The sequence below is a fragment of the Dromaius novaehollandiae genome, chromosome 7 (genome assembly GCF_036370855.1).
Source record: "Dromaius novaehollandiae isolate bDroNov1 chromosome 7, bDroNov1.hap1, whole genome shotgun sequence".
In the NCBI taxonomy this organism is placed as follows: Eukaryota; Metazoa; Chordata; class Aves; order Casuariiformes; family Dromaiidae; genus Dromaius; species Dromaius novaehollandiae.
In genome coordinates, this window is record NC_088104.1 from 38324970 (window position 1) to 38350874 (window position 25905).

General features: G+C 55.5%; 1 protein-coding gene across 7 annotated transcripts in view; it reads right to left on the reverse strand.

Moving 5' to 3' along the window:
* Positions 1-2632: 2632 nt before the first annotated feature.
* The window catches only part of NRP2 (neuropilin 2), a 61048-nt gene continuing 37775 nt past the window's right edge, over positions 2633-25905 (reverse strand). The window contains exons 12-17 of one of the 7 annotated variants that reach the window (XM_064515255.1): positions 24709-24861; positions 18453-18715; positions 17649-17745; positions 16967-16987; positions 7936-8004; positions 2633-6055 (exon numbers count right to left, since the gene is read on the reverse strand). In XM_064515255.1, coding sequence (XP_064371325.1) covers positions 5802-6055; positions 7936-8004; positions 16967-16987; positions 17649-17745; positions 18453-18715; positions 24709-24861 — 857 coding nt within the window. In that variant the 3' untranslated portion in view covers positions 2633-5801. Of the gene's footprint in view, positions 6107-7935; positions 8005-12371; positions 14452-16945; positions 16988-17648; positions 17746-18452; positions 18716-23295; positions 23701-24708; positions 24862-25905 lie in introns of those variants that run through there. The other 6 variants (XM_064515253.1, XM_064515254.1, XM_064515252.1 and 3 more) reach the window with 6 other exon arrangements.

Sequence of the window (25905 nt, forward strand, 5' to 3'; positions counted from 1 at the left end):
AGCTCACGTCCCCCCCCGAACCCAGGCAGGCGCTGAACTTCATTTCGGGCAGCGCTGCTCTGCTGGGGCTTTTCCCCTGCACAGCTCTCTTCCACGGCACTGGGACGTACTGCCAGCTGCGCGCTTGCTGTGCACACCGGCGAAGGGAGCCGGATGCTTCTTGTTCCTCCCCCGAAACGCAGCCGGGTGCTGCTTCTCGCCGTGCGTCGCGCCGGGCTGGCTGGCGGGCGGCGTGTCCACACGCCGGGCCCTCGGCGCATCCCGCCTTCCCAGCGCAGAAGCTTTCGCTCGCCCGCCGAGGCGAAGCCGCCGCTCTTCGGGGCGGGCGCCGGTCCCCACCGCGCGGCCGGACGCCGTCGACCTCAGCGAGGCCCGGCCGGCGCGTGCCTGACACGAACGAGCCCTCCTGGGTGAGAAGTGGGCAGAAATGGATGAGAAAATACCTGCCTGACCGGAGCACTTTGGGCAGCTTTCAGCGTTTTCCCCTACCGCCACCCGCGCTTCTGCTGCTCTGTCTATAATCACGCCTCTGCTTTCAGCTCCTTATCGTCTTCAGCTGTCCCTCGCCTTTATGCCTTAAAATCTTTTCATCACCTTTTTCTTTTTTCCTTTTGGGGTCTGATCGGGCTTTATTTCTTCTCCTCCGCCAGATTTATGCGAGTTGTCAAGTCCTCCGGCCGTTTGTCTCCGGCTGATGACAGACCTGCCTCCCCCCCCCTCCACCCCCGTCAGATTCATGGTTGTTCTTAAGCTCCTTTAATATTTTAATGCTCAGACTATAAATTTCGTGGCTTGACGCTCGCAGCCCTGTGCAGGCCCCCCCGGCGGCGCGGGGGAAAGGGACGCGCAGCGTGCGTTGCTGCGCCACGAGCTCGGGCGCGGCCTCACAGCTCGACAGGGATTGACACTTTTTTTTTCCCCCTCAAAGCCGTGATTTGTTGTGGACTTGTTGTGCTTTCTATTAAAATGCCATGGCGGCGTGCTTAGAAAGGCTGGCTGTACACGTCCCCCACTTCCTGCTGCAACAAACGCGGCCTGGCCCGCGGTTTTTCCCTCTGATGCGTCGGCCGGGGGCTCGGGCTCCAGCTCAGACGCACGCAGGCTGCTTCAGTCATCCCCATTCCCCTCGGAGGTAGGCAGGCTTCTTGCCCGCAGAGACTTTTCACACCCCGAGTTAATGAAACTTCCCCGTTGAAAGGGATGGATGTGACATCGCGCCGAGGATTTTGTGGAAGCGGGCTGGATTATTGCTGCTGCACGGAGGGCGCCCCGGCCCTGTTAAACACATCGAATGTCTTTTTTTCTTTTCTTTTCTTTTCTTTTCTTTTCTTTTTTTCTTTTCTTTTCTTTTCTTTTCTTTTCTTTTCTTTTCTTTTCTTTTCTTTTCTTTTCTTTTCTTTTCTTTTTTCTTTTCTTTTCTTTTCTTTTCTTTTCTCTTTTCTTTTCTTTTCTTTTCTTTTCTTTTCTTTTCTTTTCTTTTCTAATAGGAGGTTGAAATTCTTTTGGCAGCCGCTGTCCTTGACGGCCGGCTGAAAGAGAGATGCCTCCCGAAGATGGTCCCCAGGAAATTATCAGCAACATCTGGGAGAATTGTTTCCTCCGGGTTTGTAAACATTCAGCGGAGGAAAGGTTAGCAAAGGCTCCTGCAGCCAGCAGGCCGGAGCAGCCATCGGCTCCTCACCCAGCCCTCCGCGGCAGCACGAGGGAGAGGGGCAGCACTTCTGCCCGTCGCTTTCATAAACCCTGCACGCTCGTGTGCCGGCAGCAATACTGACCTATCTCATTCAGTGCAAATTTCGCTATGAAATTGCATGGCCCAAAAGATTGCAATCAGCTGCAGAGGATGTGCCGGCGCGTCTGGGGCAGTCTGGAAACAGTGAATCGGCCCCTCCTGGGTCCCACCAGCTCCAGAACGACCATCCCCAGCTCACGCTAAAATGCCGACGACTGCGGTGTCACGGAGCGCCCATGCCCAGGCGGGAGCTGCAGCCCATCTGCTAGGTTTGCAACCCAGCCAGCGCACACAGCCTGCTCTGCCTCCCCTTTTCCCATCACCTGCCTCTCGCTCTTCGCTTTAGCGGCGGTGTGTCTTTAAGCGCCGTGATTTACAGGCGGCGTTACGGCAGGACAGGCCTGACACTGATTGAGTCGCTTATCTGCCGTCTCCGTCCCGCTCCCTGACAGCCTCTCCCCCAGGTATCCATCTGCACATCACTGCTCTGTTCCTAGGTGAGCGAGGAGCTGTCAAGGTTGCAGCTACACTGTCATCTTCATCCCAGCTGCCAGCTGCCCTTCATTGCTTAAAGAGCCTCTTTAACACCGGCACGCGGGGAGGGGGCGGCCGCCTCCGATGGCGGGAGACCGTGCATGGAGCTGCCTGGGGCTTGACGGATCGCCTCCAATTTCTCAGGATAAATAACTGCCGCGCTGCAGGTTTAGCCCTGCTTCTTTAGCCCAGCCAGCCCTGAGAAACATCAGCCGCCCGCCCCGAGGAGCCCACGCTGGAGAAAAGCTAGGTGGGAAGCGGTGCTTGGCCTCCTGCCGCCGTGCCTCGGTTTCCCCAGGGCCTTCTGGCAGCCCGCAGCCCTCTGGTTTTGGTTTTCTTCCACAAATGAAAAAGGCTACCGAAACATAATCTCTACCATAATGTTTATTAAATAGTAATTTTAAAAGGTTTTTATACAAATCATATAAACACAGTTTGATTTTTTTTTTGTTTTGTTTTGTTTTTTTACACTGAAGAATCACAGTAAAAGCTCTTTAAGTCCATAAGTCCTGGCTCAGCCAGTGAACGGTCAAACACCTCGAACTGCAGACCTTGGAGAAGTTCCATTTCTGCACATAATTTCTTAATGGTTTGATTCCCATGCTCACCCCCGGCACCTTCCCACCAAGCGAAATCGCTCCGTATTGCAGCCTGCCTGTTCGCAGCGCGTCCTCACCCGCGGCAGGGTGTGGAGGCAACAGCAGATTTCAGCAACGGCATTAACACTGACTGCTTTTTTTCTTTCTTTTTTTTCTTTTTTCTGAATTTCACAAAGGGAATTGCGATCAGTGAACCTAATACAGTTGCAGAGGAGGATGCAATGAATTGAATGCACTGACTTGTGTTTTTTTTTTTTTTTTTTTCTCCCTGTTAAGGTTACAATCAAACACAGTTTTCCGTAGTAGAACAGTAAAGCACCCAGCAGAGGTAAGTGAGGTATCGGCTTTGCAGCATTTTCGGCCTGCTCCTGCCCGGTAAGTGCACATGCGTGGTCCCTGTACTAACCAGCGGGGAACGGGCAAGCCGTGCCGAGTTAGCGCCAAGATCAGCAGTATGCTCCTGCCCCAGGTCAAAAGGTACATGAACACGAGTCAGTCCCACGGGATAAGTCACAGACACAATACAGACAGCGAATTCACGCGCGTGTGCAAACACACTACTTCTGGATATACGAATATACGAACTCTGCTCTCTGTACGCCTACTAGACACCATAACGTCACCGTTTTAATTATATACTTTCACCTATTGTTTGCCTAAGTCGACTTTTCTACGGTATGGTCCTTTTCCATTCATCCTTCCCCTCTCGGGTGCCTGGGAGGGGGTGAGATCATAGAGTAGCAGCAATCCGGCTTCGAAATGGTCTGGCACGTTTCGCCTTACGCGGGCGCCTCCTTCGCGCCGTGAGAACCCCCTCGAATGCCCTTCGTACGGGAGGAATGCCAGAAGGAAGGAGGTGGTTCGCACGGAGGATCGGAGATACTTCCACTGCCGTCTCTCTTGGGCACACAGTGAGAATTAAAAAACACAGGATTTTGTGTGTGTGAGTCTCTGCGTGTAGAAAATGTGGATGTGCTGATGACACAGCTGCTAGTATCTGCTTCAGCAGTAACACATGCACGTTGCTTAGAGTGGATAAGGGCTTTTTTTTTTTAACCCCTAAAAGCTTGCTGTCCGATGGAGCTTTTCATGAAACACCAGACAAACGCTTTTCCTATTCCCAGTGCCCTGACGAACGGCTGCGGCACTGCCCCCGCTCCTCTCCTCTCCAGATGTTCACATCTCCCCAAACACCTGCCCTCCTGGAGGACCTACTGCAGGGACTGCGCAAACTGGACGCCGCGTCACACTGCACCTTCAGCGCTCCATGGTTAGCAAGGAGGGGAAAAAAAAAACCATCAATCCCAAACCCAAAATAGTTTGCTAATGTAAAATCAGGACATTTCAGGTACTCCCAAAGAGCTCCTGAAAAAAAACAAACCCAATGTGCGGGGAAAGTTCTCGCTTATGTATGTGCAAGCTGCTTTGGCCAATCCACCTGTACTAAATGGGAAATGAAGGCATTCGTTTGGGGCCCAGCGTCTGAACGCTTTTTCTCCATTAAATTGTCTTCACAACACTCCTAGGCGGAGAGGTATCGACTGCGAGACAATATAGCCAGACCACTTGAAAGTAGAAGGATAAGACTTCTTCAGCGAGGCTCTACCCAGTAGAGATCCAGTGAAGAACAGCGAAACGACGGGGAAGGATGAAGGCCTCACTTGTCTGATACAGCACTGATCATCGGATGGAGGAAAAATACTTCTAAGGCACTTGTTTAAAGTAAAAAACAGCAACAAAAAATGTAGCTCATAAATCAGATTTCAGGTTTTTGCTACTGATCCGAAGCAGTGTAGCTCTGCTCTGGAGGGGAGAAGAGGCCGGCGCTGGCAGGACCCCGCAGCTGTGGGGAGAGGGGAGCACCGCGGGGCCAAGCGGCCCCGGCCGGTGTGCAGGGGCTCAGCGTCCCGCCGCGGTCCGTCTTCCCAGCCCTCCGCTCCCGAGGCCTCTGCCGTGTGCCTCGAGGTCAGCGCCTAGTGGAGCCCCCCTTTCCAAAAGCCCGAGCTTTGGGAAGCGGACAGACCGTGTCTTTTGTTTGCTGCACTTTTCTCATTATACCAAAAAAAAAAAAAAAGAAAAGAAAAAAGAAAAAAGGGCAGGATCAAGAGGGGTGGGGAGAGTCAGAGCAAGGCCTTCCTGATGAAGGCCTCAGCTGTTTCAGTCCAAGATCTGGATTTAATAAATGGCTCTTATTCACAAATCACTTTAAGGCTCTTCAGCTTCTCTCAAAGAGGTGCTTCTACACATAGGGTTTCCTTTCCATTTTGCTTCTTAATGACTTCAGAAAGCGCTGTTGTTGCCATCGACACTCAAACCTGCATCGTGTCCTTCCCCCTGCCAGGAGAAGGAAAGCCAAAGGCAACAACCTGCTCCCATCTGCAGGACTGGGAACTGCAGCTTCCTGGGTTTAGCATGATGTGCACAAATCCCTACAGCCAAAACAGTATCTGGATGGGGGTCTAAAATGGACAGGGGCTGTGTATGTGTGTGTGTGTGTTATTTCTAAGGACAGGACAGCTGAAGAAATCCCTCAGCCTTCTCAGCAACTTATCAGAGAAAGGAAGTGGGAAATAACAACCAACATCTAGTTTCTCACATCCGAAGGGTAACCCATCCTCCCGCGCCACGGCTCAGCCACTCACGCCAGCAGAAAATGAAGATGAACCAACAAACAAGGTCTCGGCTCCCCGCCTCGCCCCGCACAGTCCAGGTCGTGAAAACGCCCATCCAGTCCTCGCCGACCGCGACCCGCTGGCCGGGGCCTCGCGGTCGTGGCCGGTGGCAGGAGCAGCGCCGCCCCGCACCCTCGCTACTCCCGGTCGGGTCGCTCGAGATTATGGCATTCAGTTCCCGTAGAAAACAGCAAGAATAAAAAGTCATCCCCACCAGCCCACCTCACCGGACCGCGGCGTTGAGGGAGATCCCGAGGCGGCCCGTCAGGCCTCCGAGCAGCACTTCTGGTGGTTCATTTTGACCTTGTGCTTGATGCCGTCGTAGAGCTCAAAGTTGTAGTTCTCCAGGGTGGTGGAGCTGCGCGAGGAGAGGCCGGTGTAGGAGCAGGTGCAGTAGAGCAGCAGCCCGGCGCAGATGGCCCCGAGGAGGACGCCCAGGGAGCTCATCGCGATGATGGTGACCAGGATGGGATCCAAGGTGTAGAGCCAGCTCTTTTCTTTGTCCAGCTTTGGGGTTCCTGGAGAGTTAGTAGAGAACAGTGTGTCGTTCCTATCCGATCCAAAGTAATCTGCAGTGAAACGGGCATTTATTATCCAGGGATCACTTTTCTGGTCACATGACACATTTCCTACATGAAGCGGTAATGGCCAAAGAGGCCACCTGAGCTCTCGGTTGGTACATATTGGCAGGATTCGCTAACCGCCATCCAGAAGTGGTGAAGCACCCAATTCCCAAGAAAGTTAGGAGCCCTAATTCCCTTTTGCATCTCAGTCCACGTTAATAGCATACTAGCATTTTGCACTCGCTGAGACTCTGGCCCTTCAAGTGCGACTGGGTTCAAAATTATGGAAACAATCTGTCACAGCTCCCAGACTTAATTTTCTCCATTTGCAAGTCAAAATGCCATGCAAGCAGCAATTAACGCTTGAAAGTTCAGTTCCACTTGTCCTAACACAAATAAAATATATTGACTTTGCAGGGTTGCTTGCAGTGGAAAAAGGAAAGAAAGAAAAGAAAACTAATGTCTTTGTCCAGACACTAAGTCACCACTTTAATGTACATTCTCAAGTGTGCTTTGGCTCCTAAACTCCATTGACGCCAAAGTTTGCAAGACTCCTAGATAATTTTGAGGATTTCTGTCTACCTTTACAAGTAGGCACTCATACCATGCTGTTTGCTGTCTATGCAAGATCATGCAGACATGGGCAATGATGTCCCCTGGGGTCTACGTTCGGCACTGAGGAAGGGTATAATTCAGCGAATGAAAGGTAAGCCATCCTTGTGTCTACAAAGTGGAGGAAAGCTGGATGCTCCACGAAGGTCAATTGAGAGAACCTAAATTACACTCTTAACGCAGATGGCATGAGTACTCTACAAAGTGTGAGGCAATGACATACGGTAAACTGTCGTGTACCAGGTAATATATCTGCCTTGACTAGAAGAAGGCCTTAGCTACAGGGCTGTAATTCACTGATGTCGTTTGCTATTTTCCTGTCAGTGGGCTGTGGATCACTGTCTCCGCTGCACCGTGGGGCACTCTGCAGAGGGCAAGCCCCTCACCTCGAATCAGTGGAGCGTCTGTGTCAGGCGTTTATTAAGCACGCTGCTTGGCCAGAGGCCTGCCCGTGTACGACTCGTTCCCTCTGACAGCCTCCATGAAGCACGGAAAGAGGCTTATTCGCTCAAGAACCACACAGCAATGACATCTTGGCTTCAAACTCGAGGCAGGAAAAGGCTTCAGCTAAAACCTTCGCGAAGACGTAAGAGCCAGAGCCTCTGTCAGGGCCCAAGGATTTCAGCAGCACTGTGCTCCTCCACTTGTTGAAGGGCAGCCCATTTTGGGGAGGTTGGGGGGATTTCTGAGAGTTAGGAAGGATAAGTGGGTTTCGAAATACAAACCTCCTGTCATTGCTGAAGATTTGGCTTGAGCTGGGCTGTTTGCTCTTCCTCAGCCCTGTACTGCAATTGCCTAGAACTGGGGGTATAAACACCTCCCAGGTCACTAGGGAAGGGAGGAATGACACTGGTGACTTGTTTGTAAAAAGAGGGAAAAGAAAAATAACTAATTTGTCCAAGACTACACAAGAGGCCCACAGGAAGGTCAAATGAAGGTGAGGTTTCCTAATTTCCAGGCTCCCTGCAGTCTACCACCTGCTTCTTCACCTTGCACTGCTCTGCCCCATGTGGCAGAGTAGAGGCAGAGCCTCATCTGTGGGAGGGGATGAAATATCTGAGTCTCATCACAACCAGCGAGAGCCCCACAGAAAGGCTGTGCCAGCCCTCTGCTAGCCCTAGCTAGAGACGATGTCTTCAGGGCTGGCAAAAATTATGGCATCTGACACTGAAAAGCAAGTTCTCCCCCCAAAATAAATTGCCATGTGGCATTTCAGTACCAACCATGATCGTCGTTGTCTTCAAAACCTTGCTCGGGGATGGGAAAGTCATCCTCCATTCTTGGGAAGTTCACTAGAACAACAAAACGGGAAGCACCATTTGTTTAAAAAGGCCATTTGGGGGCATTACTGCCAACGGTCACTTGGTTATGAGACCCGCCAGAAGAAAACAATATTTGAACTACTGCAAAGTTGCTCCGCAAGTGGCCAAAGTCAGTGAATACTCTTGTACACTCGCGACAACAACAGGATCTTCCCACTACATCACACTTCATGTCTATCAAACGACCAGCTTTCAAGAAGAGAGAGAGAGAGAGAGAGAGAGAGAGAGAGAGAGACTATAAAGCAAAGAATCCAGGTGACTTGAATAGCACTAAGATATTGTCATTGGTGCCTTCATAATGGCCATAATTCACTATTAACATGCTCATGGGTATTATCCTTATAGCTTTCAAAAGGATCTTAGTACCCACCATTACTTTCCATTTAATGCTAGAGCCATTTAGCACACTCTACTTTTCATCTTTCCCCGTACATCTTAGTGGACACAGAGCTCCAGTGACCCAGTTTCTCTTTGGGTTTCAGATAAATTCATAGTAATTTGAGGAAGTCATGCATCACCATTACATGTTTTAATGCAAAATGAAATGGGGAGAGTGGTAAATGGGTGTCCATATCTAGGCATTTATGTTAACATCTCTCTAATCCAAGTTCCTTTTAGTGATGACACTTCTTTTTGCTATTCAGCACAGATCAAGCACTAGTAACCAAATGCACATGCTGCAATCTGAGCAAAGGTAAGCTATTTTTCTGTGTAGTCTTCCTGGCATTATCTCTGTGTAAAGAAATGATGTTTCTTTTTCAGTACTCCAGAAGAAAAATGCCCTTTCATTTCAACCTGCTTAGGTTTTTCAAAGCTGACTGCAACTCGGGGTGCTCAACTGAAAAGGCACCTTGAGAAATCAGGAAAGCAGGAACGCTAGAAAGCGGTGGAAGTCACACCCCTGAAATCACTGTGGTCGAAAACCGAGCCTACTTTATGGCCTGTGCAGAAGCAGCAGGAAGGATTTTAAGAGATTACTTAAAGACAACCAACCAAAACCAAAGAATGTAACTTGTGCCTAAAAGCCATGCACAAAGAAATTACTTGAAATTTCATGAAGGAATATTTGCACGTATTTGGGCAGAGATTGAGGACTGGAGAAGGCCTCCCGAATCATCACAGCCATCTCCTCGCTCTGGCAGGCAAAGCTGCCGTGCAACCCCTTTCCGCCACACCTCGAGGGTCTCCCTCAACGGAGGGGGACACTGCTGACCTCCAGCTGACTGCGCACCACCTCCTGCCACCAGTCCTGGCGCTTAGGCCCCGTTTCTCTCTCAGCCTGACGGCATCTCACGTTGGAGGGAATAAGCACGCGTCACATCCTCTGGGCAGCCTAGTCCTCGTGCGAGTTACCTCAGCTTGCATTGGTGCAGTGCTGGAAGCTGTGGCAAACAGCACAGTCCCGTGCACACCCGCCTAATTGCACCCGGGACTCCTCCCCGCGGACTGATGGCCACGATCCTCCGCCCTGGTGCGAACGGTCTCTTCCCAAACACCCATTCCTGAGAACCGCCTTTCGCCCGCCTCGCTGGAAGGGTTCAAGGCTTGCTCTGACTGCTCAAGCGGACCTGGCAAGGTGGGGACACACAGGAGACAACGCTTGCCCCCTCCGACGAGCGGCTTTGTGTTAGCGAGTCGCCTAATTACGCTGACGCTAGGCTGGTGCTCGCTTGTTGAGGAAACAGAGGTGCACAACATCTTCTGTAAATCCTCATTTTAGCAGCAAGTTCACATGATTTCTCAACACTTCCCGAAGTGACAGGCCCAGATGGCAACATCTTCGAGTTGGGAGAAGTGCCGGAGGGCCTCGTGCAAACGTTTAGAGCTGAACATGTGGAAAACAACTTGCAAAGCAGTTCACACTCGCAGGCGTCTGCTTTGCTAGTCCTCGGCCGTCTGAAGACAAGCAGTGATACCCTGCCACCAGCCTCACCAGTACAACCCTACGGAAAGTGTAGGCTGCACGAACGTGTGCAAGGGTGGGAACCGGCCCATAGTCTGCAAAGGGAAGCCAAGTACTAGGAAAGTAGGTGGAAGTCTTCTGCCTTTCAGTGTCCCAGCTCCTCTGAATTTTGTGTGAAAACACATTAGCAATCTGGTGCTTTTTTATTTCCCTGGGTAGTTTTGGAGGAAAAGCCAGAAAAAGAAAGTATCAGTTAATCAATGCTTTCAAAAGAACAGCAGTTCTTCAAGCCTGAAAGGAAGGAGCGCTGGGAAAACTCGAAAAGAGAACATTTACACAAAAACCCTAACCCAAAATCTACTTACTCCTTCAGCAATTTTCTCAATTCCCTATGCTAATATGACTCCAACTTGTGCTTAAGAGCTATCTTCCTCCTCGTGGTTTCTCTTTTCTCCTCAGGCCTGTGGTAGGACCTTATTAATCCATTTTCCACAGGCTATTTTATTGCTATCAAATCGTGTGTCATGTCAGGCAGCGCTCTACGCTGGCTATGGAAAAAATGTAGCTCGACATTGCTTTTTCCATGCTGGGGTTTCCTGAGTCATTAACAAAAATCAGTTCTGGCTGTGTGGCTGTCTGTGGGAATTGAGGCTGGTGGGCTCAGCTCAGTCCCTAGCGGAGACGTTCTCCCGTCACAGAAAATAGCCTGGTATTTGTCATTAATTAGGCTCCTTTGTGACAAATCTCAGCAATATTGTCACAAATGGGACAGGCCATGAAAACTGACCCCCCCTTCCTTTGAAAACAGGTCACAGAAAAACCCCGCAAGCTCTTGGGCAGAACGGGGAAAATGTGCACCGCCCTGTGCTTGGTAAGCGGGGAGCTTCCCTCCTAAACGGCGATTTTCAGGCACAATTTACCTGACATTTTAAAATGAAAAAAGAAAGAATTATTCGGGAGCGGTAGGCAAGGAAGCTGGCGGGAGCCCCTGTGTTGAGGCGTGAGGAGAGCTTTCTCCCGAGCCCTTCCTACAGCGCGTGCGGGATTACGGCCGTGAGCATCTGGCCGGTCCTGCTGAAAAGATGATGTTAGCGATGGCGCTGGGAAGGGCCGGACGCCAGGAAAGGCCGTTATCTATGGGATCGGCGAGCGCTGCCAGCTAAAAGGCTAATTTATGGGGCCGGGAGCAGAAAGAGGAGATGCTAATCAAAGATAAGCAGCGTCTTAAGCACCCTGTCCATATAAGCTCACAGGCAGGGGGAGTGGGATAGAATTAGTATTTGCAGAGATTAAGGAGCTTTAATGTACATCTGTTTTAAAACAGTAGCAGCGGTGGCAGGGCCAGGGAGGAGGAGGAGGGGGCTCCCGGCCGCCTCCCCGGGGCCGCAGGTAGGTGCAAGAGCAACCGCCGCCGTCCAGCTCCATCCTGCTGCCGGACCTGGCGTAAGCTGGGACCGGCCCAAAAAAGTCACTGCTGCCTACAGGGTGGCTACCGGGGCAAAAATCCCAGCGCACAGTCCCCTGCCCGGTGCCTTCCTCGGTCCCCCGCGTGCACCCGCAGAGGGATTTCGACCCGGCTCTGCCCACGGCATTTCTTTTCCTTGGCATTTTTTCCCTCCTCGTCGGCCAGCCATCCCTCCTCCTCTCTGCCTTCTCCCGTGTGCGTGTTTGTTTTGAATCCTGCTGGACAGCCACCGGAGTGCACCAAATGCAAATTACAAGTGCATGGGCTTCGCTGAGCTGCACAATTAAAGCAGACGCAAAAAAAAAAAAAAAAAGAAAAGAAAAACCGGAGAGACGTGCGTCCTCGGCTTTGTGTCTGAGCAGCCAAAGCGAAGGATCACATCTGATTTCCCCCCCCGTTTTGTTGATGCTCTGAATTCCTAGCAAAGCCAGGAAGTTTCACTGCAAGCTAAGCCGAATGTCAGGGAGAAGAGCACCACAGAAGGAAAACAAATGCAGAAAGGAAAGAGAAAAAAACCGCTCGAACTGGCAGCAAAATATACTTTAAATGAATTGAGATGTTGCTGACTCTTCCGAAGGGGCACCTAAAAGTGCCAGCTGCGCTCCCCGCTCGGCTGCGAAGGCCGCTCCTCCTCCTCCTCCTCCTCCTCCTCCCAGGCGCCCACGGCACTGCTTTTTGCAGACGAGGAACGCGTTGCAATTCCCACGACCGGCGCTGGCAGCGGCTTAGCAGCGTGGCGTGCTGCTGGGGGCCGGCGGGCGTCCCGTCTCCCAGGCCCCGGCCCCAGAAACTCTGCAATCGCAGCGAGCAACTCGGCACCGAAGCCGCGCTAGCCAAATCCCCAAGCAACCCTAAGCGTCGGCCCGGCCGCCCAAAAGCCCCGCCGAGGACCGCTGCAGGGGCACCACGTGCAGAAGCTGCTCCTGGGGGCACGCTAGCAAAGAGAAGAAGGAAGAAAAACCCCAGATGTTTGTATAAAAATAATCATCATTTTATTACATTCCACACAATACATCTTCAAAGAGTTTCAAATTTCCACAAGATCATTTTTTTCACACACAGGCAACTGGGCAACGCTGGGGATGTCACGGCTCGAGGAGCGGGGCAGAAGGGGGGGATAAAAACCTTGACGTGACCTTTTGCTTCGTCTTTGGTGATTTTGGTTTTAAAGACCGGGTGCCACCCTCCCCTCGCGGCCCCACCGCCGCACGCTGCTAACGGAGCCGGAGGGGAGCTGTAGCGGGCTTAGGACCGGGCAGGGATGTGACCGCGCAAAGAAACACGAACAAGATGGAAAACCTTGCTCACTGGAGGTACTTTTTTTTTTTTTTTTTTTTGCCTGCAAACAGGTCGGAGTTATCGATTCCAACCGCTTCCGCGTGTCGCCATGCAGCAATCTGGGTAAGGCATTTTCGCTCTGGGTCGCGGCCGGGCCGGGCTTGCTCGGCGTCACCGACGCTCGCAGAAGCAGAGCGTGAGCAAACGCAGACCTCGGCGACGTCCGAGCAAGCCGGGTGGCCGTTTTTATCATTCAGCAGCTACGAATCGGGGGAAAAAAAGTAAAATAAAAGCCACCCCAACCCCAGAAAGGGGAACGACACTCATCTCGTGAACGCTCCCAGCAGACAGACACGGAGGAGCCCTCTCCCCCTTCCCCGTGCGAAAGCGAAACCGTCAGCACCCAGAGCGGGGGCTACTCACAAAATAAATAAACCTCCAATTCTCACGAAACGACAGCATTTAGCATCCACCTTAGACCTGCCGAAGTCTACGCGTTACCCTAAGGCTGGCTTTAACAGATACAAACTAAACATTCATCATGAGCTTCTCTGGTATAAGGCAACTTCAAGAGCTTCCCTTGGGGCAGGGGCGCGGAGGGGCGTCCCCCCCCCGGGCAATGGCTGCGGTACCGGTACCGTGTGGGCTGCGGAAAGGGCGAGGTGGGAAGACCCTCCCGTTCCGGACGTCTCTGAACCCTCTGGACTCTGGTGGCCACGCGAGGCGGGCACGGCTGCTGTCCAGCCCGGCCTCCTCTTCTCGCTTTGCGCCCGGGACAGTAACGCTCTCAGGCAAGAAACCCAGCCAAAGCTAGATAAGGCAACAAAAAAAGCATCGCGCTCTTCCCCACGTAAACAAACCGGGATACGGATCGGAAACGGGGTCCCGGGCCTTCCGGAGGGGAGGTGGGACGGGGGGGAATTAAAAAAAAAAAAAAAAAGGAAAAAAAAGCATTCCCTGTGCAAGTAGAAGCAATACAAGCAAACGAAGAAGGGGCTGTTTCTAAACGTACATTCAGTCAGTCAGTCGGCCGCACGCGCTCCGTGCACACTCACACCCACGGACCTCGCACGCAAGCTTCCAGGCTCGCCGTCAGGTTTCCTCGCAGGTTGCCTACCGGGAGGAGGGGAAAAAAAACAAAACCCAGAGAACAACAAAAAAAAAACCCCGACCAACAAAAAGAGTTCTCCCCAAACGGACGAAACGCCACGAAGCCACCCGCCCGACGCCCGGCAGTCCTGGAGCAGGGCTCGCGGGGCGCGTGGGCTCGCGGGGCGGCCGGCGGCGTGTCTCTTCGGCGATCCCAGATGCAGCATGGGTTTACAAAAGTTTGTCGGGGCGGGCGGGGGGGCGGAGATGTCTAAGAGTTCACACGTATGCTAGGTAAGGAGAAAAGTGCAAAACTGAGGCCACGTGTCGGAAGTCCTAGTGTCTGTCTGTCTGTCTTTTTTGCGTTGCGCTCGCTCCCGTCCCGCCTTCCCGCCGGGCTCTCAGCAGCGCGCGCTGGGCTCTTGCTCTAGCTTTATGGTTAGGGTGGGCTCCACGGCCCCGGGGGCCCCGTTGGCATAGTGGGAGGTTTTGTAGGCGATGGCGTGATCGCTCTTCTTGGCCGCATAGCGGAAGCGGTGGTAGTGGAGCACCAGGGCCAGCGCGACGGAGACCAGCACCACAACAGCACCTCCGGCGGCAATAACGTAATACCAGTAGGCTGGGATGGGCTGCACTGACACCGTGTCCACTGTGGGCTCGGTCCCTGGCGGCAGGGTGGCCCCTGGGGAGGAGACACAGAACAGGGTTGCGAGGCGGGAGGCATGCAGACGCGCACCGAGAGACGCGCACGCTGGCGGCGGGGCGTCCTCCGGCTCCGCCGGGCTCCCTCGCTACGCACCCCCCCTTTTTTTGTCTCTTTTCCTTAATTAATCGGGCTGCCTGCACGGCAGTGCGAATCCCATCTGCACGCTGTTATTCCTGGCCTCGGCAAACGGTTTTTCCCGTCTTTTTTTTTTGGCCCGCTCCGGATCAGCCGCCCGGTTTTGTCTCTGCGTGACAGATGTTGCCGAGCGGTGACAAAACGCGTCACGTTTCTAATTGGAGGAAGACCGTCATCTCCAACGGCTCAGGAAGTGACAGCAGGAGACTGGGAAAGAAATTAAGGGGAGAAACCGCCGTCCCTCTCCTGGAAAGGGCGGCGAAGACGACCTCGCCCTGGCAGCGCCCTGCGCTGATCTGTGCTCGCCGGGGGCCCCGCTCATGGACCCAGAGGCGCTTGTGGGTTTTTTAGGGCGAGAGAGGACCGTTGCGCTGACTTCCTGCAACGACACGGCTGCAAATTCCCACCCAGCGCTCGTCCGCACCAGAAACTCCCGCTTTCCGGAGCTGAAGCAAGCCAGGACCACGAATTCACGCTGATAACCCAAACGCACCTGGCCAGGACCGGGCAAAGCCACCGTCTCCCTCCAACCCGAGGCTGCGGTGCAGCCCGTCCTGGTTAACCCTGCCCGCCCTGCAGCCAGGGGCCCCGGGACACGGCGCACACCCCCAAAACCCCCAACCCCTGACAAGTGCCCCTCCTCGCACCGCCAGCCCCTAACCGCAGCTGCCGGCCGCTCCGAAGTCGCCGACGCAGCCGGGCTTTTCACCCACCGCGCAGGCGAGCGCTCCCCGCTCCGCTCCCAGCCGCGGGGCAAGGAGTCGCCGTGATTTTTAATGGCATCCGACTCTCTTTTTCAGATAACCACGCGACAGCGGGAGGGCGGGTGGTACAGAGCATCTCCACACTTCCTTCACAACCTCTCCTCTCCTCTCCCTTCTTCCGCAGCCAGGGACTTACTCCCCTCCTCTTTCAACCAGGCATCTCCACCTGCCTCCATTCAGTAGCGCCCTTGCTTCCCCCATCCTCCACCTTTGCTCCTCTTCTCCCTCCGCCTTGGTCACCTTCCCTGCTCCTCTGTCCCACCCTCTCCTCCCGTCAGCTGGGGAACCCCGCTTTGCTGCTTTCCTTGCAGAAATGCCTGCGAGGCTTTGGGAGGTGCTGAAGGTGAGGCTGGAGCAGAAGGCCTCATACGAGCCCAGAGGGGGAAGGATGCCGCCCAGGAAACGGGACCACACCAAGCGGAGCAGCGAGAAACGGGGTAAGCGACCACCGGCGTCAGCCGACAACATTGCAGCAGCGTCTCAGCGACGCCGCGAGCCCGAGGAGCAGGATAAATAAGCAGCCTACAAACAAGCAAGCCAAAATCCCCCAAATTATGGTACGGACACAGCTGCAAAGCGCAGCGTTAACCGCCGAGTGTGCACCTCCCGTCGGTGGTACCGCACAGCCCGCTTCACGCCGCGGGGACGGGGTCACTCCCTCGACTCCAGCCTTGGTGCCCAATTTTCCGCCAACCCTGCAGCGCCCGGCGCATGCAGCCGGCCATCGGGGACCTGCCGCGCTCCGCGGCCCGGCAGCAGCGGAGGAGGAGGAGGAGGAGGCGGCAGGACACAGTGTCCTAAAGCCAACGGTGCTGCCCGCATCGGCAAAGCCTTCGGGATTTCCGGGGAGCCCCGAGTTTGCTTCCCATCACCACACAGCCCCCCCAGTGCAGTCCGGAGGAGGCAGGCGGTAAAAGAAAATCCAAAATCAAGGCAGGGTGGGAAACCCTCCACAGAGCACATCGGTTGCATCTGCCCCCCGAGGCGGGATAGCTCTCCCCAGCCCAGAGCGCCTGGCTGCTGCGCGAGCAAGGCGCCCGCTCCAAATTCCCCGCCCTCGCTCCTGCTCCGGGGCTGTGATGGGGAAAACGCCGGTTTCGATCCCTCAGGCTCGCGTTAAGCTATTAAATGCATCGTTTCACCTTGTTTTCCTGTTACTGAGTGTCACCCCCAGACCGCCTCGCGGCTGTTGGCTCTCCCGCGTCCACCTCCGAACGCCTCTCCCTTTCCCGGCAGCTCCGGCGAGACGCCGTCAGCCGGAGGAGGACCCTTCCCCGCGCCAGCGCAAGCCCTCGCCGCCGCGGTCCACCCTCAGCTGCCGGCTGACTTCTGCTGCGGGTCTTTGAGGCTTCCCTTTGCGCCCAGGCTTCGCGCGGGGCTCTCCGGCAGGTGCGGGCAGCCCCAGGACAGCGGGCTCGGCCGTCCCCCACCAAATCGGGGGCAGCTCATCACGCGCTCGCCCTTTCGCCGCGCAGAACATCTGCTGTTCGCGCAAGCACCCCGCTCCTCCCCTTTTTCGCCTTAAAAGCCCGTGCGGTCAGAGGAAACGCTGAAACAAGCGCAGTTTTTACCTGGGGGGTGGAAGTTCTCACCTGGGAAAGCCGTGATGGGTTCTGCAAAAGAAAACAGACAGACAGAAACCGAGGGTTAGCGAGAGGCGTCTCGGGCCTCGGGGAAATACGTCCCGCGTTGAGGGTCACTCGGACTCAGCGGGTCGGCCTGAGTCATCCCGAGGCACATCCCCACCCGGCCCGATGACGAAACTCTGAAAACCCCTAAAATTTCCGAGAGCGGCAGCTTGGGTGCTGCTCCCTCGCGGCTGGCTGTGCCCTGCTCCTCTGCCCCCGCCAGCAAAGCAAAGGCACGCGGGTGTTTTGGGGGTTTTTGTGGGGTTTTTTTGAAGATGCTTTGAAGAAGTAATCTGTTACAAATTACTGGATCTGAAAAGCAATAATCAGTGCTTATTACTGACTGCTTTCTCGCAGCAGTAACAGACTCCTGCTTATTTTTAGCCCGCCCCTGCGTCAGGCCCGTGAGTCACGCAGGCAGGCTCCCGCCCCGCCGAGCGCGCCGAAAGCACCGCTCGAGCTCAGGGCGCGAACGGCACGTTGGGCAGGGGAAAAGACTACGGCCACTCGCTACAGTGCCTCAGCCACGCGTCTCCAGCGCCGCCGAAGGCCAGGCCTCCTGCCTTGCACCCCGAAACCACAGAGCCCCCCGGGCACCGCTCCCCCCCCCCCCCCCCATTTCTGGGGGTCCCGGCGCTGCACCTACCCATGCAGCTCTCCAGGGGGATGTCGGTGCCCAAGCGGATGTCGTCGAGGGCCAGCTCTCCCGGGTGGCCGCTGCGGATGAGCCCCTCGAACACGATCTGCGGGGAAGCGGGCCGGAAACGTCACCGCCGAGCCGGCGGGTCCTGCCCCCCGCCATCGCCAGCCCGCCCCGGGGAGGGGAGCTCCCGGGGGCACCGTCACCCGGATGCCTCCGCTTGGAAGTGGTGGCATGGGCAGGCACCCGACAACCGGGCCCTGGTCACCACAGGGAAGGGAGGGACACTGAGGATAAAGCCACGCTGACCGTACGGGCTGCTCCCATCCATGTGCCGCGAGAAGCGTTGAAGTGTTAGAGGAGAAGGGTCAATTTGTTCCTGCTTAATCGCAGGCAAAATATATTTACAAAAGTAAACAGTCGTCAGCGCCGAGAAGCGCTGAGCGGAGCGGCTTGTGCCTCAGTGCTGGCCGTGCCCCCCGCCCACCTCCCGCGCCCCGGGGCTCGCGCTGGCTGCGTGAGGTTGTCCCACGACCGCCGGAATAGAGGGGGAAAAGCACGGAACAAAATGAAAAAAAAAAAAGGAGGAAAAACATTTGCAAAGGGGGAGATGTGAGGAATATAAAAGGCAACAGGCGGAACAAAGGCCCAAGCCTGTGCAGAAGACAGGCACACTCTGAATAACAAACAGCGTGTCGCTCCGTTACTATAGCAACCCGGGAAACAGCGAAAACAGCCCCGTGCCACCGCATCCATCCCCTACCGCGGATGGGGCACGGCGCTGCCGGCCCGCGGCGCTCGGCGCCTTACCCGGTACTCCACGTCGTAGCTGGGCAGGATGATGCGGCCCTCGCGCCACTCGTCCCCCTGGTCCTCGGCGATGACCCACAGCGCTTTGCTCTCCTGGCTGGCCTCCCGCCACACGCGCAGCATCACCCCGCCGCTGCCCCACGCCTGGTAGCGGAAGACCATGCAGACGGCGCTGCGGGGCAGGTAGACGGTGGGGCTGAGGAGCCGGGCACGCTGGCCCTCCCTCCTCCCGCTGCTCTGCAGCTGCAGGTATCCCCTGCCGTCTGGTCAGGAAAAACAGAAAAGGGAAAACCCAGTTACGTCATTTTCGGCGGCCACTTGCACCAAGCACCTTGCCTCCTGCCCTGGTCCTCAGCTGGGGACCGCGGATGGCGTCCCACCCGGAAGCGGGGCAGGGCAGTGAGGTCCATGAAGATGTCCCTAGCGTTATCTCTTTCTCCATCAGACAACTAGACCCCTCTGTAAATACAGGGGGGTGCACGCGTGGGCACCTGGGGGTCTGGCTTTCGGACGGCCAAGGCAGGTCTGGTGAGGACGAGGGCATTTTGGCCCCAGGCCAGCGGCCACGGCCCCACACTTTGACGCACGGGATGTATGTGGGTTGAAAGCCAGCTGCAAAGACGGATCCCAGAGGGCAGGATTTTGGGGGAGATGGAGACGAACCCAGCGCTGCCGGGGCACCTGCACGCCCAGCAGCACCGGCCGGCCACTCCCGAGCCCAAACCCCGCGCTTCTGCAGGGCATGAGGGGCTGAAGGAGAAGCACCCCGCCGCGTGCACCGCCAGCCCCCGGCCGCCCGGTCAGGGTAAGGCACGCGCCTTTGCACCGGCACCCGGCGTCGCGGGAGACCGATGCCGAAACCAGAAAGCGGCAAGCCAAAGACTGGCGTGATTAGGACGAGTTAAAGAGCAGTTATAGTGAGGAAAATCGGCGTGGCAGTGATGACATGGTGGGGGGCTCACAGTTATTCTGCTCGGGATTTGCTCTGTGAACAAGCCTGAAGTGGATTTTTCTAACCACCAGTGCCGAAAACTCATCTCGGGATGGGGACATCAAGCTGTGCTCTTTCTGCCTCTTTTCATCCCCAGCAGCAGACACGCCATAAGCAGGATCTAGCCGACAATTTCCTCCGAGGAGGCGCGAGGCGCAACGCAAGCCCCACTCTTGTTTTTTCCATAATGCAGCAAAACGGGCCCCAGGGCAGAGCGCAGGGGAAGGACCTGGCCGCAGCGCGGGAGGCGAGCCAAGGCGACGACCGGGCAGCTGCAAACCTGGAGGTGCTTGAAATACAGCCGGGGAGTCATTTTCTTCAGTATTACTTTTTAAACTGTGCTATGCTTTTTGTCAGTCCTCAGGGCGGAGATTTGGTACCTTTGCTATCCCAGGAGACATCAAGCGCTGGAGATGCTTGATATGAACACCGATAGCTATCCCAGGCCCGACGGAGCAGGGCTCGCGCAGCCGTCGGCCCCGCTGCAAGCTCGGCACCGCCAGGGAGCTGGGCCGAAACCACCCGCCGCGAGCTGCAACGCTTTGTAAAATAAATTCAGCACAAGACACCAGAAAGCTTTGCCATCGCTCTGCTCCTCGGATGTACGATCGAAACACTGCAAAAGCGTATCCAGCCCATATGAACTTGCGCTGACTTGGCGGCGTGAAGGACAAATCTGTCTCCGACCGGCCACGTGAAGAAAGAGCAGCTTTCTCCAGCAATCCTTCCCAGCACCTCTGAAACGGACTTGGCCCACGTGCCACCTCACGCCAACAAACATTAGCAGAAAAAAAGACGCGAGCACGTTTGCCCACCACTGCTCGAGTGAACCACTGGAGACAGTGCCACGCCGTTCCCTGACGGAGAGCGCTCTCGTGATTTACCTCCGAGGGCGGCGCAAACCAGTGGAGAAGGGGGGAAAAGCGCCAGCTGCACTCGATGCCTGAGTAGCGATAAGGCGTAATAAGTCATCAAGGTCTCCTGAATAAAACCCCTCTCTGTAACTCACTGCAAGCCTCTTCAAAGGAAAAAAGCGACGACAACAAGAAAAAAGCAACGACACCAAACAAGGCGGCAGAGCAAACGAGACCGCGACCGCGGTTATCTCAAGGCTGTGGAGAAGCTCAACCTTTGGGAACATGCCAGCGAGCGCCAGGCTCGGGCACCCACTCCAGAGAGTCTGGCTCCACTGGATCCCTAAACGGAGGCTTGGGCACCAAAAACACCGGAAAGGCCAACTACCCTGGCTAAAACGCTGGGAGGAAGACTCGCGATGAAGAGCTGATCAGCTCCTCCAGGACCAGCAATGCGTTGCAGCCCCTCTCCCAGACCCCGGCCCTGCAGCCCTGCTCCAGCGACGTCCCCCACCGCCCGCGCTGGCCCCGGCAGCACTTGCTTCCCACCGGCCTCGCCGCCCTCTCCCGAGCAAGGTGCTCTGGTAGCACAGGGATGACAGCTGCACGGATATGCGGCTTGAAATTGGGTTATTATATATATTTTTTAATTAAAAAAATTTTTTTTTGGCAAATCACGCAAATGCACCTCCCAAGGTTGCCAGTGTGATTTCAGTGACAGGCCGCTCCTCAACGACAGCCTTGCAGTTATGAAGGGAAATCAATCCTCCATAAAACTAATATTTATATTAACTAGACCACTGCGTCTGCTGGAAAAAAACCCCTCAGTTTTGATTATGTGTTAATTAGCCTGCCAAGTCCTTGCCATTTTAGTCTCTAAATCAGTCTGGGAAAAGGCATAAAACCTGCCCAGACCCAAGCGTTCAACCTCCTCGTTGGAGGACAGGCCATCACGTCCTCTCTCTTAATTAAGCCTCATGTCCCCAAGAGCCCCCGCGCGTCCCACCGGCTCCCCCGGGGCGGGCACCGTGTCCCTGGCGAACCCAATGCCAATTAGAGCCTGACATTTATGCTCTCATGCACTCGAGGCCCCCGGCACCTCCAGCCGGCAGGACAGGAGCAAGGCCTCCGGGCGGCTGTTCTCACGGATTGCAGCAAAAAATTAAAAAAGAAAAAAAAAACACACACAAAAAGCTTTCTCTTTTAAAGATCCCATGGGAAAAACACAAGGATGGTGAAGGGTCACCGTCAGCTTAAAAACAGCTCAACGTTTGTTTTCCTTATAAAAGGAGCTCTTACGAAACTTCAGAGCACGGCAAACATTCCCCGGCTGGAAACGCTCCGGGACAAATAAACCTCTCTGCGCAGCGCCGCGGCCGGCGCGAGCTGCATCCCGACCCCCAGGGCCGGCCGGCTCCGCTCGCCCGAGCTTCGGCCCCCGCGGTGCCCCGCCGGGACCGCGCGGGACTTTCGCGATGCCTCTGAGGAAAGGCGAGGGGAAAACACGGTGCAAAACACCTCGTCCAGCTTTTCGGTGGTGGCCTTTTAGCGCGGCACCCCGGAGCAACCAACGGCGCCTACCAGCTAGGACTACGGCCCTTTCCGCCTTCCAGGAGCAAGACCCCTGGTGAAGCGCGAACACGGTTCTCAGTCGAGGGGCCCGACTTGTCAAACCGGGTTTATTTCCACGTCCTCAAGACCTCTACCTCGATCGCGGTGGCACGCTGCCATGGGGTGCAGCGGGAGGGTGGGGAAGCCTCCCCGAAACCTGCCCTCGCTGCTCCCCGGAGCTTGCTAGATGCAGCTGCGGGGAGCCTTCTCGCAGATGGGAAGCATCCGAAAACCCAGAGGGAAAAATCCTGGCAGGCTCTCCGGCAGGGGCAGGGAAAAGGGAGCAAGTGTATTCTTTAGGCCTGCAAAGGGCAGGGTGACAGCTGGAGCCCCGCCGGGTTTCTGCCGCGCCGGACCCCTTGGGTCCACTTCCGCCAAGGGGGTCTCCAGGCGCGCAAGGGGAGCCGGTGCCGGAGGACGTGGAGCTCATCCAGGGTGCCGAGAGCCCAAGGAACACGGGGCTAAAAAAAGACACGCGGAGCTGCCTGAAAGAGTATCTCGGAAATAAAAATAGTGGAACGAGAGCAGTGGGTGTCTCGTCAGCCCGGGGAAGTTGCTCTCCGCGCCAAAGGCGGGGAGGGATCGCATGCAGCGCACAAAAAGAAACCAGGAGATATCTGAGGAATGCGGGCCCATCTCTCAACAGACTTTTCTAATCAAATGCCTCGCAGCAGATATTTCAACATGGTCATTTCCTTCCCTCTCTCTCATGCACGCTGAGCCAGGGCTCCTCCTTCCCTGATTATTTTTTTCCATTTTAATTCTACTTTTTTTGTTGTTTTGCCATTTTCAGAAGAAACAGAAACACATCCCGCAGGGCTCTTAAAGGCGCAGCGCGTCTCCCCGCTACCGCGGCGCGGCCCCGGGCCCCGGCCAGCACCTTTAAGTCCGAGGGAGCGGGGCGCCGGCCGCGTCGCCTTCCCGGCAGCGCTCGCCCTGCCTCCCAGCCAAGCACAGCTGCTCCCCGTCACCCAACTGCTCACCCCGCGGTGGGGAACGCGCAAGGAGAGACCACCCCGAACGGCCGCTTCTCCTCCCTCGCTCCCCGGAGGGCGAGTTTTGCAAGGAGACACGCAGCAGCGCGGGAGGGAGCCTGACGGGAGACGAGGAGGAGGAGGCAGCACGAGGCGAACAACGCCGCGGCTCGCTGCCTGGCCAGGGGCTCGCCCAGCTGCCGCTCCACGGGTTTCTTACAGGAGCTGCACGGGGGGGGGGAAGAGCAAATAGCTGCTCCCCCCTGCAGCCTCCCGACTCTCTGCCGCCTTTGCTGGGGGCCGGGCGAGCGTGCCCGCTCACGCACACACGCAGGAGCCTCCCGAGAAACTACGGCCAACTAATTGTAGGGAGACTCGTGGGAGAGGAAATGAAATGAAAAATTGAGTCTGAGTTATAAAAATAAGTAATTTTTATCCTACTTGCAGGAGGCTTATATTAATTAAACATTATTACAGTGCACGAGGTGGGGAGGGCTATCGTGCCCGGGGCTGGCTGTAAGTGCTCTCTCCTGTTGCCTGCAGGCTCCAGTGGTCTCCAGATATTAATCTTCTAAAGCACTCAAATGCTGAAGAGACAAACACTTGAAATATGAAAATGTTTTCCTCCGTAGCAGACGCCGTGACCCTACGCCACGCCGAAGAGCGTGTCCGATGCCCGCACGGGCCGCGCTGAGGGCACCGCCGCGCCGCTCTGAGAAACGCTGGGCACCTCGAGCCGCGGCGCCGAAGGATGTGTGCGTTGTGCGGGGCTGGTTTGTGTGCGGAGATGTAGCACGTTCCCCTCTTCCCATATGTTTCTGGAATACATATTTTCCTCTTTAGCGCTGCCTACCAGGTGCTGGCTGCACGGCTTTCCAACTGGCTGGCAGCACCGCCAATCTGGCCAGCGCCTCTGCCAGGTGGCTAGCAGGTTCCCCGGATGCCTGCATCCCCCCCGCAGGCAGCCCCCCAGCCGCCGGGCGCCGGGAGAGCCCGAGCCGGGAGAAGTCAGCCAACGCGCCCTTAGGGAGCCCGGCGTCACGATGAAGCAGGCTACCGTTACGCGGAAACCGGCAGATGTCCTTCGTGCCACCCGTGCAAGAAGTCACCCAGGGTAAGAAAAAGGCCCTGGGGCAAGTCCCGAGACATGAAGCTAAGGAAGCTGATCTCTCAAGCACGCTGCCAGAGGCAGGCTCGTTTCCAACCCGTGCCAGCGCACCTCAGTGAGGACCTCCATAAATTACGCTCTGCCAGGCTCATGCAAATCCTCTGCTTCCAAAGCACAGAAGAGAAAAGGAACAAAAGTCAAACAACAAGACGCTGGCATATTTCTGCATTCTTAGGGCTTAAATCATCCTACCCGTGGAGGAGGCTGAAACCTAGCCTAGGCAAGCCCAGAGCGCAGAACAGCTGAAGTCAGGACTACAGACGATCGGAGCAAACATATGGGAGGAAGAAGTGCATCTCTCACAAGAGAGGAAATGCACTCTGCGGAAAAAACACTGGTTCCAACAGAGCACATTTGGATCAGGATGTGGAACAAAGCCCAGGTGAACCTACATGGTCACAGGGGACTCAAAGCCCTGCGTCTGATTCAAGGCCATCTCAACAGGAGAGTTAGCGTAAGTCAGTGCCAGAGGTCACAGCCCTATAAATAAGACATGAACCAATAAAGCAGAGCACCCAAAAGCTTCCGCAAAAGAAAACATTCAGGCCTGCACAGCCTTCACGGCTCTCAAGAGCTATGCAGTGGTGAGTCACACCGCTCACTCGGAGAAAGCCCCATCAGCCCATTCCCTACTTCGGTACGATATTAACCATCTTACCAGGCATGGACTCGGGGCTTGGTTCTGCGTTGCCGATCCAGGTGCTCGTAGGCTGAAAAGACCATGTATAACCCGTTTCCAAGTCGTGTGACCAACCACAGAGGTCTTCAGGGAGATCAAAATTGCAGTTGAAGTTTGCAGGCAGGTGGAAATCTTGGAGAAAGAAACAGAAGCAAAATAAGGTTGGATTGAAAAATGACCTGCCCATGAAGGGATGCTATTAAAAAGCAGCCCAAAACTAAAATAGCTGGCAAGCCATAACTACAGCAGAAAGCATGAAGTCTCTCTCACACCGATGCTTTTAACATATCTCACATTTTGTCAGCTCCAGGGATCAGCCTTCAGTTCTGCATCATCGAAATGCTCACACCATGTCCTGCGGCTGACCCACCAAAATAAGCAAATATAAAAGTAAGTACCAAATGCTCCCAGGCTCTAATCAGCACCTTCTCTTCACCCCCTCGAGCAGTCAGATATTAAATGCCTTCTTAAATGTCACGGAAGAGTGCTTCCCGAGTGCCCTTGTGCTCGCCAGCTCCTTCTCTGGCTCCAAAAGGAGAATCTCAAGTGCTCCAGAAACCCAGCTCCTGAGTGACAGATCTAGCCACTTGCACCAGACGGGAGCTGTCTGTCAACACGGTGAGCTGTCACTCACCGCTTCGTACCTTCGCATGGAAATGCCACCAGGGGAAACGTGGGGCCACGACGGCCTCAAGCTTTAGGGCTGCGAGCGAAAGGAGCCGGCCTCTATTTCCAGCTCTGCTATGGATGCACCGCGCGGCCTTCGGACGAGTCATTTAACCTTTAATGTGTGAAACAGGAACTGAGCTAATTCCCCTGTGTCAACAGTTTCAGAAGCTCTGGAGGGCCTTCCTGCGGGGACCGGCTCGTCCGCAGCTAGGAGAGAGGCCCCGCGGGTGCCCTCGACCCGGGAAGCAGATGCGAGGCACGGCGGCCGCAGAAACGGGCTGGGATGTCCCAAGCGCTCAGCGGATGTGCACGTAAGAGAGACCAATTTTAGGCCGGGTTTTTCCTGAGCAAAGAGGAAGTTTCAAATCACAGTGCCCCCACAGCGAAGGGCGGCGGGAGGAGGCGAGTGACTCAAGCGATAGGCATGGGGAGCTTTGCCGCGAGGAGCAGAGGGCTTGCTTTACACGCTCCCACGTGAAAATAAAACAATGCAGATCATGGATCCTT